This window comes from Corvus moneduloides, chromosome 17 (assembly GCF_009650955.1).
Source record: "Corvus moneduloides isolate bCorMon1 chromosome 17, bCorMon1.pri, whole genome shotgun sequence".
In the NCBI taxonomy this organism is placed as follows: domain Eukaryota; kingdom Metazoa; phylum Chordata; class Aves; order Passeriformes; family Corvidae; genus Corvus; species Corvus moneduloides.
Genome location: NC_045492.1, coordinates 8,800,531 through 8,818,991, shown reverse-complemented (window position 1 = coordinate 8,818,991; position 18,461 = coordinate 8,800,531). Strand labels below are relative to the sequence as shown.

The 18,461-nt window shown below is 46.2% G+C and overlaps 1 protein-coding gene across 7 annotated transcripts in view; it reads right to left on the bottom strand.

The window, feature by feature from the left end:
* Positions 1–285: 285 nt before the first annotated feature.
* Positions 286–18,461, bottom strand: part of MYT1 (myelin transcription factor 1) — a 64,859-nt gene continuing 46,683 nt past the window's right edge. For 5 of the 7 annotated variants that reach the window (XM_032127184.1, XM_032127186.1, XM_032127188.1 and 2 more), the window contains exons 14-23: positions 18,227–18,381; positions 16,234–16,296; positions 15,952–16,020; positions 11,832–11,894; positions 11,165–11,248; positions 6,741–6,962; positions 5,919–6,010; positions 4,964–5,067; positions 4,729–4,872; positions 286–3,119 (exon numbers count right to left, since the gene is read on the bottom strand). In XM_032127184.1, the coding sequence (XP_031983075.1) occupies positions 2,979–3,119; positions 4,729–4,872; positions 4,964–5,067; positions 5,919–6,010; positions 6,741–6,962; positions 11,165–11,248; positions 11,832–11,894; positions 15,952–16,020; positions 16,234–16,296; positions 18,227–18,381 (1,137 nt within the window). In that variant the 3' untranslated portion in view covers positions 286–2,978. The remainder of the gene's footprint in view (positions 3,120–4,728; positions 4,873–4,963; positions 5,068–5,918; positions 6,011–6,740; positions 6,963–11,164; positions 11,249–11,831; positions 11,895–15,951; positions 16,021–16,233; positions 16,297–18,226; positions 18,382–18,461) is intronic. The other 2 variants (XM_032127185.1, XM_032127189.1) reach the window with 1 other exon arrangement.

The window sequence follows — 18,461 nt, the reverse complement described above, 5'->3', positions numbered from 1 at the left end:
CCTGGGACTTATGATTCTCCCCATCACAGCACTAGTGGGATTTTAAGCACGTGCTTGGCCGGATGGTGGCAGCTCCTTCTCCAAAGCCTTCAGAGATATCAAACCTAAATTCCCCTTACATCCCCCAGCTTAGGAGGTGGGAAGAGCCAGGTGGGAAGTGCACAGTCCCTGCCTGGAGCTCCAGGTCAGCAGGGACATTCTGACCACCCCCAAGTCATGGTGCAGGACGAGGACAAAGCCCAGTGGGGACACATTGGCAGCAGCTCGAAGAAAGACCATAGGAACTAAAGTCACAAACAGAACTGGGTTTTATTATGAAATAACCCTGCCAGTACATAAGGAAGTTCTGTCTGCAAAATACATTTCCTGAGGAAAGTAGATCACAGTATTCGTTTTCACAGAATAACATGTAGCCTGCTATAACTTTCAATGTGACTCTTTATTATTTAAATATTAACAGTATTCCTTCACATAAACAAGTACTCAGTCATCACATAACCAACACACAAACAACAAAATAAATATACAACAAGAGCACAGTTCATTTTTTTTCCCGACTTAAATATTAAATAAATAATAAATACAGAATTTTCATTTCCTGTTATCAGTGCCTGAAACAATATGAATGAAAAAGAAAAGAAAAACTGAAAAAGTCTCTCTTCCCCCCAGTGCCCCTGACCCCGCAAAAAAACAAACCAAAAAATTATCAAAATGTCTCAGTTATAAAATATCTTTAAAAAAATTCCCATCATTAAAAGAATAAATAACAAAATATATAAAAAATAACTTGGTTGCATCAAAATTACAAGTAGGAGTTGTAGATAGGGTTTTTTTTCTTTTTTTTCTTTTTTTTTGGAATATCATTTTTTATGGTCAAAGGTTTTAATTTTTAACTTTTTTTTTGCTTCTTTTTTCTTCATTTCTATGGTGCAGTGTCCAGTTTAAAATAAGTATAAAATTAATAAATAAAAAAGTTAAATAAATAGCAAAAAGTTAACATAAGGTGTTGTAAATATAAATTACATACATCTTGCCAAAATTAAATAATTTACAGGATAATTAAACTAACTACTTTTTTTTTCTTCTCTTTCTTCCAGTAAGTGCAATTTCTCTACTTTTAAATACTAACTGAATTGCAGTCACAATCAATTTGGACTCTATTTACATGTTAAGAATGTTGTGTTTTTAACACCTCAAATTTTATACCTTTTTTTTTTACCTTTTCTTTTCTATTTTTGCACTTGGAATGGGTTCTAAAGTAAGTGAACTCGTGGAGCCTGATCCTGCAAACACTTAATTATGGGAGCAAACCCACGCAGGCCAACTGCCCTATGGAACTCAACACGGGGGACGACTCCAATCAAGCCACTCATGGGCTTCCAGGCCGGATCCAGTGGCCATGGTAGTCACCAGGACTTTCCACTGACTTCTCCAAATTGTGAATTACACCTTAAATATCTACAGGATTTGGCTCGAAATGACACCACAGTCTTGCCTTTAGCTGGGGTCAACAAGATCCTCCCCAGTTCTGCCCACCCCATGGCCGGGAGGGATGCAGGATATGGGATGTGGAATGCCCCCACGCTGGGACCCCTCAGGGGGTTTTGCCTCACTGAAGTGTTTGGAGAAGGAAGCGAGCTCCGGATGGGAGCAAAGGTGAGGAGCAGCCCCGTGGGGTGACAGCTGGCCCTGGCCATGGAGTGGCTGCTGCAGAGCAGCGTTGCAAAGACATTCATAGAGTTGTTCTCTAAATGCACAGAGGGCTGCATGTACCCAGCTGCTTACAACTGCTTCTTTGGAAGAATTCCCAATACCTGAATCCTCTTTTTCTTTTCCATTTTTCCCTTTTTTTTTTGTTGCAGAATGGCGCTCGCGCTGTGATTTCACGCAAATCCTAGAACACCAAACCAAACCGTCCTCATTGCCCTGTGGATACGTGTAAGAAATCAACTCCTGGTTCACGGTACATAAGCACTTTTCTGGCCATCAATTAACATCTCTCTTTTTGTTGGTTTTTGCTTCTTTTTGATTTGTTTTGTTTTGTTCATTGCAATCTCAACCGTTCTCTGGCATTGATGTATGATCTCTGGACTGGCAGTACTGCGCCACTGTAGGGATGATCACAATAATGAAAAGAACCAGAACTGTCATCAAACAGATTTCCAAAAAATCATATACACCGGACCATGACACATTAAAGAAATTCTTCTGTTTGAAATATCTGGAATTGGCCTATTCATAATAGCTACTCTCATATTTAAGACAGACAAAGGAATACTGTAGTTGCAAACTCCAAAAGCTTCCCTGAGAACCTTTTTTCCATTGCGCTTTCCACTGGAGATCCAGAACTGCTCTTCAGATTTCTTTCAGAAAATAAAAATAAGCTACTTTATAATACTTCAGAGTTCCCATGCCCAGTGGATATCTGAACACTTCACGGTTGGGAGGCCCAGCACAGGTTCAGATTTACAGGTAGCTTGCAGCTCCAGCACTTGTAGCAACATAGAACATAACTCATGTGTGAGTAGGTGATCTGGACATACGACCATAGACAACATGAGGGTTTAAGCCAGTCATACACTAGTCTTGGATTGGACAAGACCCTGTTCTTGTAACATTTTAACCCTTGGATCAACTCTGCAAGAGCACAGCAACTCATGAAAGATGCCTACTCTTCACCTGCTACCAAGCCCCACAGCCTACTGGAGAATTTAACCTTCCATCCTGATCTACCTTGTGGTCCAGGTAGAAAAAAATCCCACTTTTCTCAAGAAGGTCCAAAGTTAAGTAAACGAGAACATTGAGTTCGATCAGTTCCACGTCTCAGAAATGGCCTCTTGGTTACATTTTGGTCCTTTTTTTTTTTTTTTTTCTTTTTTTTCATTCATTAAACAAGTTTTCTAACTTGTAAACCTGAATACTTGGAGGGAAAGTTCCATCTTACAGTCTGTTTGCTTGCTGCTCTCCATCCCACGGCACTACACCTGGATGCCTTTGACGGCTTGCTTGATGCTCTCCAGCAGGTCCTTGTTCTCTGGGTTCTGGTAGCACTCCTGGTTAGTGTACATGTCTGTCAGCGTGTTCACATAGGCATCAAAGTTCTGCTCACTAATTGGTTCCTGCAGCCAAAAAAAAAAAAGCCAAATAAAAGTGTTAGTAGAAGAGCAGGAAGCGAATGAGAGTCTTTGCAATAAACCTTCTGTGTATTTTAGTGCCCAGAGAAGTTGTGGCCTCTTGAAAGTGCTCAACGCCAGGCTTGGAGAAACCTGGTCTGGTGGAAGCTATCCCTACCCATGGCAGGGGGCTGGAACAAGGTGAGGTTTAAGGTCCCTTCTGACCCAAACCATTCCATGATTCTCTGTATGTACAGACAGATAAAGGTCTCCCCATCGGAGCTTTTTTGTGTGCAGTGCTGCACCTACGGCAATCTCATCATCTCCCTGATCCCACCGGATCTTAACCAGGTCCTTAATTTTATGCACTGGCCTTGTGGAACTATTAACAGCATCAGGTTAAGTGTGTACAGGCAGCCTGACAGGCTGGAGGCTGAATTAAGGCATGGAAATGAAGGGCTGGAGGACGACAGGACTGCTGAAACATCACGGAGAGAACCAAAGTCAAAGTCAGGTCACCTTGGGCTCACAGCTGCCCAGCCCAGCTCTCTGCTGCAGTACAGCTTCTGCTTTTGAGGGGCATTGCAAATATCTAACTTGGGCTTAGTGGGGGAAAAGAGAGAGCAGGAAGAAAAAGAACGGGAATAAAATGAGCATACAAGTCTCATGGGCATCATTTAATTGGAGTTGCCTGAAACCTTGAAAAAATATTTGCTGAACAGTTTATTTGACCTTTATGTGTCAAATATCTTACAAAAAAGCTCTCAGTGAGTGGTTTTCTGCCAGTTAGGCAGCTGGGTGAATACTATCCAAAACTGCTCTGCTGGAGGATGGCTTCTCTCCAGCCAGCCTGAATTTAAATACAAGCCCCAATGAAAAGGATTCCAAAAAAAAAAAAGAAAAACAAAAAAAAAAAAAAAGGATGGAAGAAAAAATAAATCAAAAGCTCGTTCCTCTGATCATTGCAATGGTCTTTATGAGTTGTAAGAGGACAGCTTTCTCAACAACACGAGCCCCACCTCCACACACCTGGTTTTGACAACAGTAATTACATTCCTGGGAATAGAGAGAAGGTAATTAATAGCCTTTTGTGGTTTTACTATTTTAATGCAGTCTTTTCATTTCTCAGTAACTCTATGGTAACATGCTGTGGGCTGTTAGACCTTGTTAAATTAAACAAAATACACTCTCTTTAAGAATGCTATTCTTTAGCTGCCAGCTATTCAAAACTGAATTGAAACTACCTGCATTATAATAGGAGCTCTAAGATCTTTCTGACGTTGAAATCCAATCCCTCCTGATCTCTGCTTGTGCTGTCTTAGCCTAAAAGGCACTGGGTGCCCTTGATAAAGTTTCCTATTTTGTGATAGTGCTTCCAGATGTAATGAGACAGAACAATAGATACAAAGGGAGATCAGCAGAAAATGACAACAAAAGGGAGATAAAATGCAAGCTTCAGAGATAAGGGAAAAGTACTGATTTTATAAAGGACACATAGGTGTACGGAAAGAAATTCTCCCACTCTTTAATTGTGAATAAGCCTTATCATGAATTGGGTTTGGCACAGCTCCCTCGGTGACGCCGGCTCGGGCCGAGCACTGTCGAAGTTTCTTACCATGTGCGGAAGGCGGATATTGGCAAGACTTTGGATGAGAGCCTGGCTCAACCCTGAGAGCTCCAGGAACAGGGCTTCATTTTGCTCCTCTATGATTTTGTTTTCCTCCTCAATGTTCTTCAGGTTCTTCTCCATGGTGGAGATCTGTGGAGCAAGGAGCATGGCAGGGTTACCAACCCTCACCAGTGGCACCCACCAACACCCTGCACCCCTGGGCTTGAATGCATGGACAAACCTGGGACTGGAGTTTCACCATGGCCGCTTCCATCTCTGAGTTGGACTCGTTCAGCTCACTGATCTCCTTGTTCAGCTGCTTGATCTCCTCATCGTTCTCCAGAACTGCGGGAGGGAAGGTCACGGGCAGTCAGCTAATGCTCTTGGGTAAAACAAAAGTGTTGGGCTTTCTGCTGAGCCCATCCTGCTGCACCATCCTCTCTAAACAGGACATACCTCTCACCTGCCTTTTTTCTTCTATTTTTTTTTTATAATTAATGTTTTTATCATCACAGTTCAATGATACTTGAACAGGTCAATATGCAAATGCAAAAGCAAAGGACAGCAGAGCAGTTGGAGTCCAACATATCCCCATACCCAGCAAGGTTGATTGTCCTTAACAACCAGGTCACTTTCTCCAATCCTGAGTTTGGAATGATGCCACTTAAAAAACTAATGCATGTCTTGATGAGAAATTACAAGGTCCATAAAATAAAGCAATAATTCTAGAGGAGGGCAGGTATTTATAGGTTCCAAACTATCTAAGTATTCAAGTTCAATGCCTGAAACTTGTCAAATACCACAGAAAGCTCAGTAATAGCACTGGAAATGCAAAGTGCCATTGCTAACAAAATTCCAGATCCAGAAATATCTCAGTATTAAAAGCCCTGAATAGGTGAAAATTGCTGAATGACTGCAAGGGATTTGTAAAAATGCCAGTGAATATATGAAGGGAAAAAAAAATCTGAATTTCAGCATTACTTCTTTTGCCTTCTTTATTGTTGCTCCCTTAAAATATGTGACTCAAGGAGTGAGACTGGTACCATGCCACCACAAGCACCCAGAAAACCCAAGGAATGGGTGTCCTTGAAATCTGTGTCTAGATTTCAGCTGAAATCTCCCTAGTCTATTAAGAAAAAGATCCACAGGCTCAATACCCTGACACGCCTGCAAGGCAAAGGAGTGAAAAACCTTACCATCGCTGGTCTTGAACTTTGTGTTGAGAATTTCATCCCCTGAGAGTTTTCCTTTCTTCCCAGCAAAAGTAGCTCTTGGACACCCTGACAAACTGAAAAACAAGTAAAAATGGGTTTCATAAACTCTCAGTATTTATAGGTGCTTATGTTCCAACATAAGAGCATGTGCCATTTGGTGGAATTCAAGCTGCGAGACAGTTCTTCTAAAAGCTTTTTATGGAACAGAGGAAATTGCTTTATGAATAATGCCACAAAACTCCCCATTTATAAAGTGAGAGCAATTTTCTTTAAGCAAAGATTAAAAACACATTGCTTCCTAAGAGAGTTGTGCCAGGTGAGGAGGGGGAGATGAGTCTGGTTCTCTTGGGCACCAGACTCCTATTTGTGGTGCTCAAGTTCTGTTCCAGCATGCAAATAGAGATTTAGATTAGAGGTTAGGAAGAAATTCTTCCCTGTGAGGGTGGGGAGGCCAGAGTTCCCCAGAGAAGCTGTGACTGCCCCATCCCTGGAAGTGTCCAATGCCAGGTTGGACAGGGCTTAGAACAACCTGGGACAGAGCAAGGTGTCCCTGCCTGTGGCAGGAGGTTGGAGTGAGGTGATCTTTAAGGTCCCTTCCAACCCAAACCGTTCTGTGATTCTGTGAATATCAAAATAACCACACATTTCTCTGTTCAGTAAACTTCAACCTGACTGAACTCAGCATCAAAAGCACCAGTTCTCGAGCCTTGCCTGAGGAGCTGAACACTGCTCAAGCAGCATCTTGGGGCAGGTAATCAGTCCACAGCAACATCATCACACACTGATTTGAACCCTGGGATTTACCTTCTGTGAGTGAGGAAGCTCCCGTTGGCATGGCCAGAACCATCACAGCCTGGGGTGGGGCAGGTTGGGCCTTCGTTCTTCAAGGACTTCCAGGAAAATGAGGAGCCGTTGAGGGATCCTTCCTTCTGCCTGCGGGCTGCCAGAGGGCACCCGGAGGCGCTCCGGTGAGACGCGTATTTGCCGCTGATGTGTCCCAGCCCAACACAGCCCGGAACCGGACACCTGGGCACAGGGAATCACCCCAAGTTACAGCACAGTAATCAAGAGGAAGGAACAAAAGGAAGGAATAAAGGCGTAAGGAAATTATTGAGGAGCAGGAATGAGGAAGCCTGGGAAGAGAGCGTTTGCATTTGGGTCTCATCTGGAGTTTACAGGGGAGGTACTTGGTTGATGGAAATAGCAGATGGGAAATTAAGAGCTACGAACTGCTCCTTCAAAAGAGCCAAAGAGAATCAAGGAGAATTCTGCGGGAGGGAAGTCTGTGGAGGTCACATCACGTGAAGCAAAAGTAGGTCCCAATGGTGTCAGAAACCAGGTATTTGGTGCCTCACTGGGGACAAAAATGGCAGGTTGGGCTGCCTGACATGGGATCCTGATGTACCCCGAGGCTGACACCCACACTGAACCATCACACACGTACTGCTGGCTCTGCCCGGTGTCGCTGCTGATGAACCCAGACTCATCGCTTATCACCTTCCACTAGCACAGTCAACACAATGTAGGAGCACTGTCTGTGCCCTTGGGGACACAGCCCTCCCCAGGAGCCAGTTCCTGAGCCAGGAGCTGTTCAGGCTGTGCACAAAGAGCTGCAGCCCTGTTCCTGCCAGGTGGGCATCCGAGGGGTTTCTGAGCCTGCACCCTTTCAGACAGGACAAGTCACTGGGCCATCACTCAGCCTGCAGCCACGGCATGGCCTCACTTGCCTCCTCCTCCTCCTCCTCCTGGCTCACATCCTGCCTCTGGGGAGATCAACCCACGCTCACAAGGGGATAAAGTGGGAATTATCATCGAGGCAGCACACGAGCCCTGCCACTGCCAGACTTCTGCCTCCTTATTGCCAGTTGAAACACACAGGAACTGTGAGGAGCCTCGTGGAAGCACCAACACAACTTGTGCTGCTGCCAAGCACACGAGTGGCTCTCTAAAAGGCACCTCTTTCCTCCCTCCTCACCTAATGGCATTCTCCCTAAATCCAGCCATCCCACAAGCCCCATGTATCTATCAGGGTTTCTGCTGGGGTTTGCATTTGTTTTAAAAATGCTTGTCAATTATAAATACAGTTAAAAGTTTATTACTCAAGGGAGGTTACTCAAAAATAGGGGAGGTGGAAGGAGGTAAGAAATGACAAAAACGATCTCCATATCCTCAGTTTGGGAGCAATTAGGGACTTTGAGGCTCCCCAGCAAAAACATTCGCGGAGCTGCTCCTGAAAATCGCAAGCTGTGTTTCACCGCAGAAATTATTGCCCTGATTGTTTACATTCCACACAAAAGGGAGATGACAGCAAAGGGGGGGGCCTACACCCAGCCTTTTCCCAAGATAATTTGAAAAATGCTGATCTCGATTTTAATCAGCTGCAAATGCAGCACAATTCACTTATAATATCCCTGCCAGCAGGATCCTCAGTAAATTCATAACATCATTGCTTTTATATGATCACGAGCAAATTACTGAATCCTCAGGAGGAAAAGGAGAAGGGGGAGAGGGGGGAAGAGCAAGAGAGAAAGAGACAAACCCCAGCATTTCATATGCAGCCATTACGGCCCAGCCATTACATATTTTACACCGTTAATTTAACTTTTATTACACTTTCATTGTTAAAAAATAAACCAGAGCCTTATTCTGCAAAACATCTGTCTTGGACATCTTTTAAATTTTTTTTTTTTTACAATATTATTATTTAGTGGGAGCACCAGTAGCATTTGATCAATTGGACACCTGTGGGTGCTTCCGCTCTGTGGGCTCGCTGAAGGTTGAGGCGATCTGTTCAATCACGTCTGCAGCAAATTACTTGAAGGATGAACAGCAGAAACAACAGGCACTAAATTACTTTCTCCTCGGTGACGATGTGCAAAACTCGGCCGGGTTCCAAGCGGAGCTCGGTGCAGACGGAGGAAGGATTTAGAGCCAAAGCTCCTTAACGTAAACCCACACCGGGCGCACCTTGCCGTGGGTGGTGGAACAAACACTTCCACAGGCTGGGGGAAGGCACCAGCCAGGGATTGTTGTGCCACGTTGTCTTGCACATCTCAGAGGAGCTTCTGTTCCTCCTGGGTGTACTGGAAGAGGGGGGGTTGGTGCCTGGGCCATGGGATGTTAGGGAATGCCTTCACCTCCTGTTGCCACAGAGACCCTCACAGCCCATCCCACACTTCCTGCACCCATGTCCATGGTCCCACGAGGCCTCTCTGGGGGTGGATGACATTAGGTTTCTAGGAGTCAGAAAATCCTCCAACGCCATTTGGAGCCTGGAATCTAGAGAATCTATGGATGCCCCCCCGCCCGAAGTGTTTAAGGCCAGACTGGATGGGCCTTTGAGAAATCTGCTCTAGTGGAAGATGTCCCACCCCATGGCAGGGGGTTGGAATGAGGTGAGATTTAAGATCCCTTCCAACCCAAACAATTATATGATTTCTTGCCATTTTACCTTCCCAGTGTTTGCATCTTTAGGGTGGGCTAGGAGAAACCCAACCCCTGGTGAGGATGCTGGTGGGGACCCTCACTCTGCTGTGGCTGTCCTGCCAGCCCATCCCATGCTCCTACACAAGGCCCAGCTGAACCATAACAAAACAGCCACACAAAAACCCCTTTTCTCCTTGCACTGGGAAGTGATTTCTGTGCAGAGAAACCACACTGGGGAAACTGCTTGGCACATTTCTGCCCTGTCCTGCCCTGAATGGGGAAGGCACAAATGAGCAAAACCACAGCTTCCCCAGCTCCACAGGGCACGTGTCCCCGGGGAAACCATGCAGAGGGGTGACCTCCCAGCTGGGGGCTCCAGCCATGGTGAGAGCAAAGGTACAACAGCCAGCACTTGCACAACACCAGTCTGCTCCTTGTCCTTTCCTTCCCTGTGTCACTGGTTAATGGCACAGCATTGCAACACCACCAGCAATTCAGTGTATTTGAGCCAAAAGAGGCTTTTTTCCCACAAATTCACAAGTAGGTTGCTTAATTTTTAATAAAGTCTCCTAAATCCTGCTAATTATCACACGGCTCATTTAACTGGGAGGCTTTCCTTCCTGTAGACTGAGGAGGAAGAACAGAGCAGATGGCTCAAATATCATCTTTTTCTGAAAGGTTCTTCCCCCCCAGTGGGCACATCCCGGCTTCCCACAGACCCCACAGGGTTCTTCCACACCCACTGGGTCCTGCTTTGGCTCAGCCTCTGCTCCAGGCCAAAACCTGAGCACATGGAGATATCCACCTCTGATCCTCTGTGAGGGCAAGACCTGCCCTGGGGCTAAAATAAGTAAAAAAAGATCCATTTGGAGACAGTGTGCTGGGCCAACGGGGTTTGAACAGATATGCCAGCGCTCAGGGGCAACCAGAAACTCTTGGAGGGGGTTGATAATTTTTTCCATGTTTCTTTTTACCCCCTTCCACCTGCACTTGCTGGGTGAGTGGACAGGCTCCAGAAAGGCTGGAAATGCTCTGAGGTAACAATAAAAAATAGGGTCCTGGAGTCAGTGTTGCCTTTGATGCCCTATAGGTGTGTAAGGAGATATAGATCCAGACCCCACGTGCTGAGCCTGTGATGCTCAGACTTGCTAAAAGTCAGGACAAATGGATTTCACAGCTCGTGAAAACTCCTGAGGTGGACTAAGCAATTTCAAATCTCTATTCCCCGCAGGAATAAACCCCCTTGGATGTTTTGAAAACTTCAGCCTGAGGCAGCAGAGAAAGGTTTTTTCAGTTCACTTCAAATATTCTGCCCTGGCAAAGACTCTACAAAACACAGTTTATTCAGGGTTACCAGGTCCTGACCCAGCTCAGAGCTGGGTAGTTTCTATTTCTGTGTTCCTGGCACACTGTAAGCCAGTCCATCAGCCCTTGCCTGCCCATTGCTTCCCCAAAACCTGCAATGTTTGGCTTGACGTGGGGTTTTACCCTCATTTACAACACTGGTGTGATTTTTCTGGAATTATATAAAGTACAGCTAGCAGAGAGGGCCCTACCAGCCTACCTTTCACATCTGCAGGAACAAATAAGAAAAAATAGAGCATTACCCCACCACCACCCAATTTTTCCATCAAATCTCAGAACTGCAACACCAAAACACAGCAAAGAGCTTCAGTAGAGGATGCTCAAAGCAGCGTGACTGAGGAGGGATGTGGGGTGGGTGCTGATCCCCCACGTAAATCTGTGTGAGGCAAAGGGGATGGAGTGACAAGCTTTGTTCAGGAGTTATTTTCCAGACTTACTTCATCAGCTCTGGGTCTTCTTTATCATCCTTTGTCGGGGTAATCTTGATCCCACTTTTCTTGGCACGAGGGCAGCCTGACAGACTGTGGTTAAAAAGAGAAGAAAGGCCTGTCTCACTGGCAGAATCCCTGCATTTGCTATTCCCCCGCTTCAGTCATCTTTCCCTTGAATTTGGCACAGTGTTTTTGATCTCTCTCGTTTTGCAGCTTCACATCACGAGGAGAAGTCAGAAGGAAAAAAAAATAGTAAAAAATTGAGGGAGATGGACAGTAATTAATGGTGTCTAGATAAGAAGATATCTGCTAACAGCCTGCAATGTTTAATGGAATTGTTGGAACAGAAGGCTCAGATCTCTGCTATTAATGTTCTAAAGCGATAATAGAAGTCATAAATAGGTAGCAATATTAACAGGAACATTGCATCAGCTAAAATCTGACCCTTTGTCTTTTATTCTGTTGAAAGGAGCTTCTAATCAGATGCTGGAAACATCAGAAAAAAAAAGAGAAGTCAGATTAAAGAGATGAAAATAGGCTTCAGTTGTCAGTAACATTAATGTTTTATTCAGAACTTTACAACTCTGCCCACTGCAGGGGAAAAAAAAAAAAAAAAAGGAAAGAAAGCAACACAGAAAGAGGGAGAGAGAAAATAATTTAAGGGAGATCTTACCTTCTATGCGATGCATAATTTCCTGTTATGTGACCAGAGCCATCACAACCAGGAGTAGGGCACCTGCGGAGGCAAGGGAGGCTCGGATTAGCCTGGGGATGTGAGCAGGGGATTGACACTCTGTGACAGCTCTTTTCAAAGAGAAATCTGGGCACTGTCAACACAGGAGCAGGCTTTTCCTTCCTGCGCCTTCTGCCTCTGTAAGGACAAGATTTGGTCTGTAATATCCGTGGTACGGAAGTCAGTGCATCACTGCATGATGTGGTGTTGGAGAGGAACATCTGTGGAATGTTGGGAGCACAGTGAGTGGCTGCTCTCCCATGAGGGACTCAGGTCCCAGCCTGTGTCCCCAGTCTTGTGAAGGGGACAGCTCAGGAGCAGATAATGAGCTAAAAAATCCCTCCAGGACAATGTTTGTCATCTTGAGGAAGCCATAAGGAGACAGCAGGGGCCATCCAGGGCCAGCAGGATGGACCCAAGCAGAGACAAGAAACCAGAAAAACACCCTACAGATGTGGACAGCAGGGCCCCATGGCCACCACCAAGAAGAAGCCCAGCAGAAGGTCTTGGCTCAGTTCCAGGTGACTTTGGGGGCATAATCTCAGTGAGGGCAAATGGGCAGCCCATGGCAGAAGAGTCCTCAGAGTGCAAAACTGGCTGGTGCTTTTGAGGGAAAATGATGAAGGAAGAGGTGGGAAAAGGTTAGGTTATCCCTGGGTCCTGTCCTTCCACAACACCATGGGCAGGCGACAGAGGGTCAGCAGGGGGACAGCCCGTGAGGGGCTTCGGCTGGGGATCACTGGGTCACCACACAGGTGCACCAGCAGCTTTTGGTGCAGAATCTGCCCCTCAGTCCTCAGCCACTGCGTTACAAAGTGACCTTTGAAGGTGCATCCGTGGCCGTGGGGTTCCAGGTGAGCATCCAGCAAAGGCTCGAGAACGCTTCTGTGATCACCCAAACCTGCACAAAGGCTGGTGGGGGCTGCGAGCCCACCCAGCGGCACGAAGATAATGGCCCGAGTTAAGCACCACATCATTAAGGGCTCAGAGAGGGAACGGTGAGGGGATGTGAAGTACCACGAGCACAAAGATCTCTTCCCAATGCTGTAGGTGACGCGGCGGACATAAAAGTTGTCATGGGGACAAGGAAGAGAGGCGAGGAGTGTTTGCAGAGGATGTGCACGCCAGCCTGCCAATTAGCCAGGGCTTTTTGAGTCAAGTGATTAGGGCCAGGGGAGGGGGTGTGGGGAGGAAATCCACGATGCTCAGCTGCTCCTTCCGAGCAGAGCGAGCAAGGCTCAGGGCACATCCACGAGCTTGCAGAGCACCCGGTCTCCTCTTCCTCCATCCCTATTTTTAAAGCTACCGGTGCCTGGTGGGGATGACTGGTTGGTACCTGCAGCAGGGCAGGGGTCGGTGTCCCTCGGACATGCCAGTGAAATGATGGGCAACGTGGTGGTGCACGGGCAGCCCCTGGTGTCAGTGCCCTTGGGAAGGCAAGATGCTTTCCCAAAGGTTGGACAGGGCTCTGAGCAGCCTGAGGTAGCTGAAGGTGTCCCTGCTCACTTGCAGGGGATCGGACTCGATGGCCTTTAAGGTCTCTTCCAACCCAAACTATTCTGTGATTCTATGCTGGTGCTCTGGCCCCGAGAGTCAGTGGAGCAATGGTTTCCACAGGTGACTTTAGTTTGCCAGCTTGGAAAACAGCTTTTTTAAAGTCTTCTTTTTTTGTTCAGAAAATATCAAAACTCTCCTCTTTGCAGCATCTCTGAGGGAGACTTTGGCATTTGCAGGTCTCTGAATAATCTCCACTGGTAAAAAAAATTGGTACCTCACCTTGGGTAGGAGAGCAAGAACATATCCTGGACTCACAGGGGTAACAGGGAGGCTCAGAGCCAGGAAAACATAAGTGCACATAGGTCTGATGCAGTAAGAGCAGGGACACATCCAGCAGGACCTCAATGAGGGTGCAAATTCTTCAACTCATTCAGAAATTACAGGTTTGGGAGATGACTGTGGTATTTCCCAGCTCTACACTGTTACAGTAGAAAGCAAAACTATTTCTCTGTTGTTCTAGCTTCAGGGTGGGAGGAAATTATGAAAACATTAACACCGAACACTTTCTTCCTTTCAGGACTTTTAAAGAGGAGAGAGAAGTAATTTGATTTTTATTTTTAATTATCTGGAGACAAATCATACCAACAGAGACCTTTTATTGCATGTTCCAGCCTGGAGCTATTTTTTTTATATCAGCGATATTAACCCCTGAAATAGAATTTATAATAGAAACACTGACATGGTCTTATCTGGAGTTGTGAAAAGCTATGACTGTGCAATCAATAATATCTCAAAATCCCTTCCTTCTTCCTCTGCTCCCATCCTCACCAGGACATAGAAAAAAGTAGTATTTGAGGAAATAATATTAACAAGCCTTTTTTGGGCCAGAAGTCTCCCATTTTCCACAGTATTTTGATAAAAACCACTGACATTGTATGCCAGAGGGGAACAGGGGATGCTGCACAGCAAGGCTGGACACGATGCTTGGTCTCAGGGATGAGTCTGTTTGCTTTTTGTCTGGCCCTTGCTGGAAGTGGCCACTGCTCCTGAGAGCTTTTGATATCTTTAACACTAATTGTTTGATCACTTGGCTATTCTTTCAAGCTGTTGGAGAAACACCAGTTCAGCAAAGCTCTCTTAAGAGGTCCTTTCAAAACGTGTATCGTCTATGGTGTGTGATTAAGTGTACTTAGCACTAATCACAGCAGCCCTTGCCATCCACCAGCATATTCTATTAATATCAACTAATCCTGCCACCTCTTCCACCTCTGTGATAAGGAGCAGGTTAACAAACACTTTTCCTAGCACCAGCTCCATGTTGGTGGTGGGGCACAGAGGAGTCCAGGTGCCACCACAGAGGGATTTGGGACTTTTCCAGTGACCTTAGTGACCAGTTGGGATCCCACTGACTCACCTACGGCTCCAGAAATCCCTGGTTGCACACAGGACACAGCACATTTGGATTTTTTAAGCCTGTGCAATGTGAAGCCCTTCATGAGGTTTAACTCTCAGTGGAGGCTCCTCAGCTGTAGTTATGGTATCTAATTTGTAACTAATGTGTCTAAATGATCCAAAACCTGGATTCAGCAAAGTGGGGAACTCAGAGGAGACTCAGCCTGCAAGGATAGTCTGGGCCCACAAAAGTGATGATGAAAAAAATTCACAATGAGCTTTACCCCAGAGATGCAGATTCGGTAGAGAGGGTTGGGGTCTCCCCAGTGTCCCAAGTAAATACAATTTCACCTTTCTTTAGGGAAAGCACCCTGAGAGAGCATTTGAGAGAGCCACCTGTGAAGAATAAGCTCCTACTGAAAAGGAGGAGTTTGGAGGAGACAGCAGCAAAGCTGAATACAGGATTTAGAGGAAGATTCCTGAATGAAAATGTCAAAACCAGGTTCCTCCCCTCAGGAGCAGCAATGGAAATGGGGAAGTTGGAATTTCCATGAGCCCTTGCCCACTGGCTCAGGATCTGGCCTCACCATGCTTTTGCTTTTCATTCCCCCACAAACCATGGAAATGAAGAGGAACCTCTCTCACTGCATCCTGAACAGCCCTTAAAATGCAGCATTAAAAATAGCACCCCAGGTTCTCCAAAAGAGTTGGCTTGGCTGTGTGCTGGTGGTGACTTCCCAGCTGTGTCTCTAGCCAAAAATAAATCCAGGCTTTGGATTATTTGAGATGGACAAAAATGTTAAATGAAAAGGGTTATGGCCCAAACTAGGCAACAAGAGCTTGGGAAAAGATGCCAAGTGGCAAAGAAAATAACATGTCTACAGTGCCCAGAGGAAAGCTGCCAGGTGTCCAGGTTATTTCCAATCATTGCCATCAGCCCCCTCCCCAAAATTATCCTTTCTCTATGCCATTGCCTCTTCAATGCAGCATCTGGAAGCTGGACTCCACCAGAGCTCCTCGGAGGCAGGTTTTGATCAGCTCTTTGAAAGGAGAAGGGAGGGGATGGAAAAGCAAAAGCAGAGCAAGAAGTGTGGGGGCAGGAAGGGAGAAGAGAGAAAAAAAGGGTGGAAATAAAGAAAAAAAAGGAGTTCCAAGTTGAGCGCAAACATACTTGAGGTCAGCAGAGTGGGCAGCCATGAGGTTTCTGAGGCTCTTGTCAGCAAGAGGACAACCAGAAAGGCTGAAAGAGAAGAGATGGAATATCTGGATAAGCAAAAAAAAAAAAAAAAAAAAAAGAAAAAGGAAAAAGAAAAAGGGCTGGGGCATGGGGAGGGAGAGGGGCAACAGAAGGGGGGAGGAAACGGAACCAAACTATCCACATGGTCACAAACTATACCAAAAGAAAAAAAAAGTTGTCTTTAGAGTTCAAACCATGAAAAGAATGTCGACCCACCTGCGGTGAGAGGCATAGTTCCCCGTTATGTGTCCACTGCCATCACAGCCTGGGGTTGGGCAACTGGGCAACAACAAAAACAAAGAGCATAAGTGTGGGAAAGGAATTGATTCCCCAAGACCCACGGGTGGGCAAAACCAGCAGAGCCCCCTCAGGGTCTGTCTGGGGGGGTCTTAGTCCAGCCCTGCTGCCTGACTCCTTACACCAGTCCCATCCATCAGACCTTGTGTGTTTCTGTTTGCATGAATATAAACCATCTGTTTCCCTTTCAGCTCCCCTTCCTCCCCTTTTACTTCTAAAAGACCATAAGGATCCTAAAAACACATTTTGAAAAAAAAAAATTGAGAAAAATTGTGTCAAAGGCAAAGAAAGTGTTTAAAAGCCGTAGTTGCTGGGAGGGCTGGGTGGCAGTGGGGGACTGGCAGCAGCCTGCTGGGTGGCATGGCCTGACAGACGTGGCCACCCCTGGTGGCTGCTGCCAGGTTGGATGATTCCTGCAATACTGAAGCTCTGGCCGCAGGAATCATCTTGTTCAGATTTCATATCTGAATGAGGTCCTTCAGATTTCAGCTTCCTGAAATGATTTTTTTTTTTTTTGTTCCTCCCAACCCTTACAGCTGCAAAGAAAAGCTTGCAAACACTGTTTGCTGCAGAAAGGGAATGACAGTAACCTCTGGCTGTGCCTGGGGGTGATGGGAAGATACAGGTGAGGAGCACCTGCCTGGAAGTGGCCCAAGAACTGCACCCAGACACAGAGCATCAGACACAGCAGGTGAGTCTGCTCCTGAGTTAACTACAGCTAATTCATTACAGCCCTTGGGCCAGAGAGGAACAAGGATATTAAACGGGGAGGGAAGGCTCAGGGCTGCCCACCACACCATTTATTTATTCCAGGGCTGTTTCTATTTAGGAAATTTCTCTACCATCACAATAAAATTAAAGCACAGGAGGACTTCAGGGCTCTACCTCAGAAATGGCTGTTCACATCACTGGTGGGTTTTAAAAAACCCTTTACAGCTTTGTGTAGGGCAGCTGGTCTGAGCCTTGCTCATTTAGGGAAGATGCTGCTGCTGCTCTGCCCCCACAGATCTCCTCCCTGCCTGGCTGCTCCCTCAGCCTCCTGCCTGCAGATGAGGGGTGATTTGGATGAGATCGGCAAAACAGTGCCCACTGGCTCTTCCTGCGTAATGTGTGGGAGGGTCAGATGCACATGAAAGGAGCCAGGAACAGCTGGGATGCCTGGAAACCTCCCCATCACTACCTCCAGGCTGATCCCAACATGCTGTTAGACCAGAGCCAGGCCCAAGCTGCCGTGTTTGGCTCAAACTCTTAAACATGAACCATTCCTGTGGGAATCAGTGTGGATGCAGAGCCATACTCCATCTGATAGGGCAGATGTGGGTCTGTACTTCCAGCCACACAATGGACAGACAGATGTGAGCTGGGTCAAGGTCTCTCTCCAGTGCAAAATGCAACACAACAGCAAACTTGCTGCAGCTTCAGGTCCCACTTTGTGACCCTGCAGTATCACAATGCTGGGACCCATTGCTCTAAGCCAACAAATCCTGTCTTCTTGTGTTCAACACCCCATTCAAGAAGGTGCTGAGGTCCCTTGGGTGATCTTGGCTGCGCAGCACCAGCCAGTGTCCCAAACAATCAGGACATTGGGTAGGCACCATCACTGTGCCAGAAACACTCTTGCTGGAAAACATCAGGAAAAACTGGCCCTGAAAGGAGTTTCCCACAACCCTGTCCATGAATCTCAAGAGCACCAAGCTCTCAGGTTGCTTTCATCACTGCAAACTAAGGCCACATAGGAACATACTTTGCTTCATTGATCAGCAGTTGTAGGAGGATGAGTAAGATCAATCACAGTAAGAAGGGGAATTACAGTTCTTATTTTTAAAATGCGTTTACTAATTTTGTTTCCTAGCATCCTGGCTAAGTACCTATTAATAGATTTTGGAGGAAGAGACTAGAAGGCAGGACTCACGTGAGCAGCTCTTTCTTGATGTCCTTTGAGAGGAATTTCAGCTTGAAGTTGGTTAAAGTAACTTCACCTGGGTATTTTCTCTCTTCAAAGTTCTCCTCTGACACTTCTTGCTCATCAGCTTCCGAGGAGGCAAAAGAGTGAGCAGCAGGCTCTGACTGCAAGGAAAGGGGCAGAGTTGTGGTGGGGTCACTGCTGCTGAGCTGTGGTGGGAAAGGATCCCAAGTTCATCCTAGCT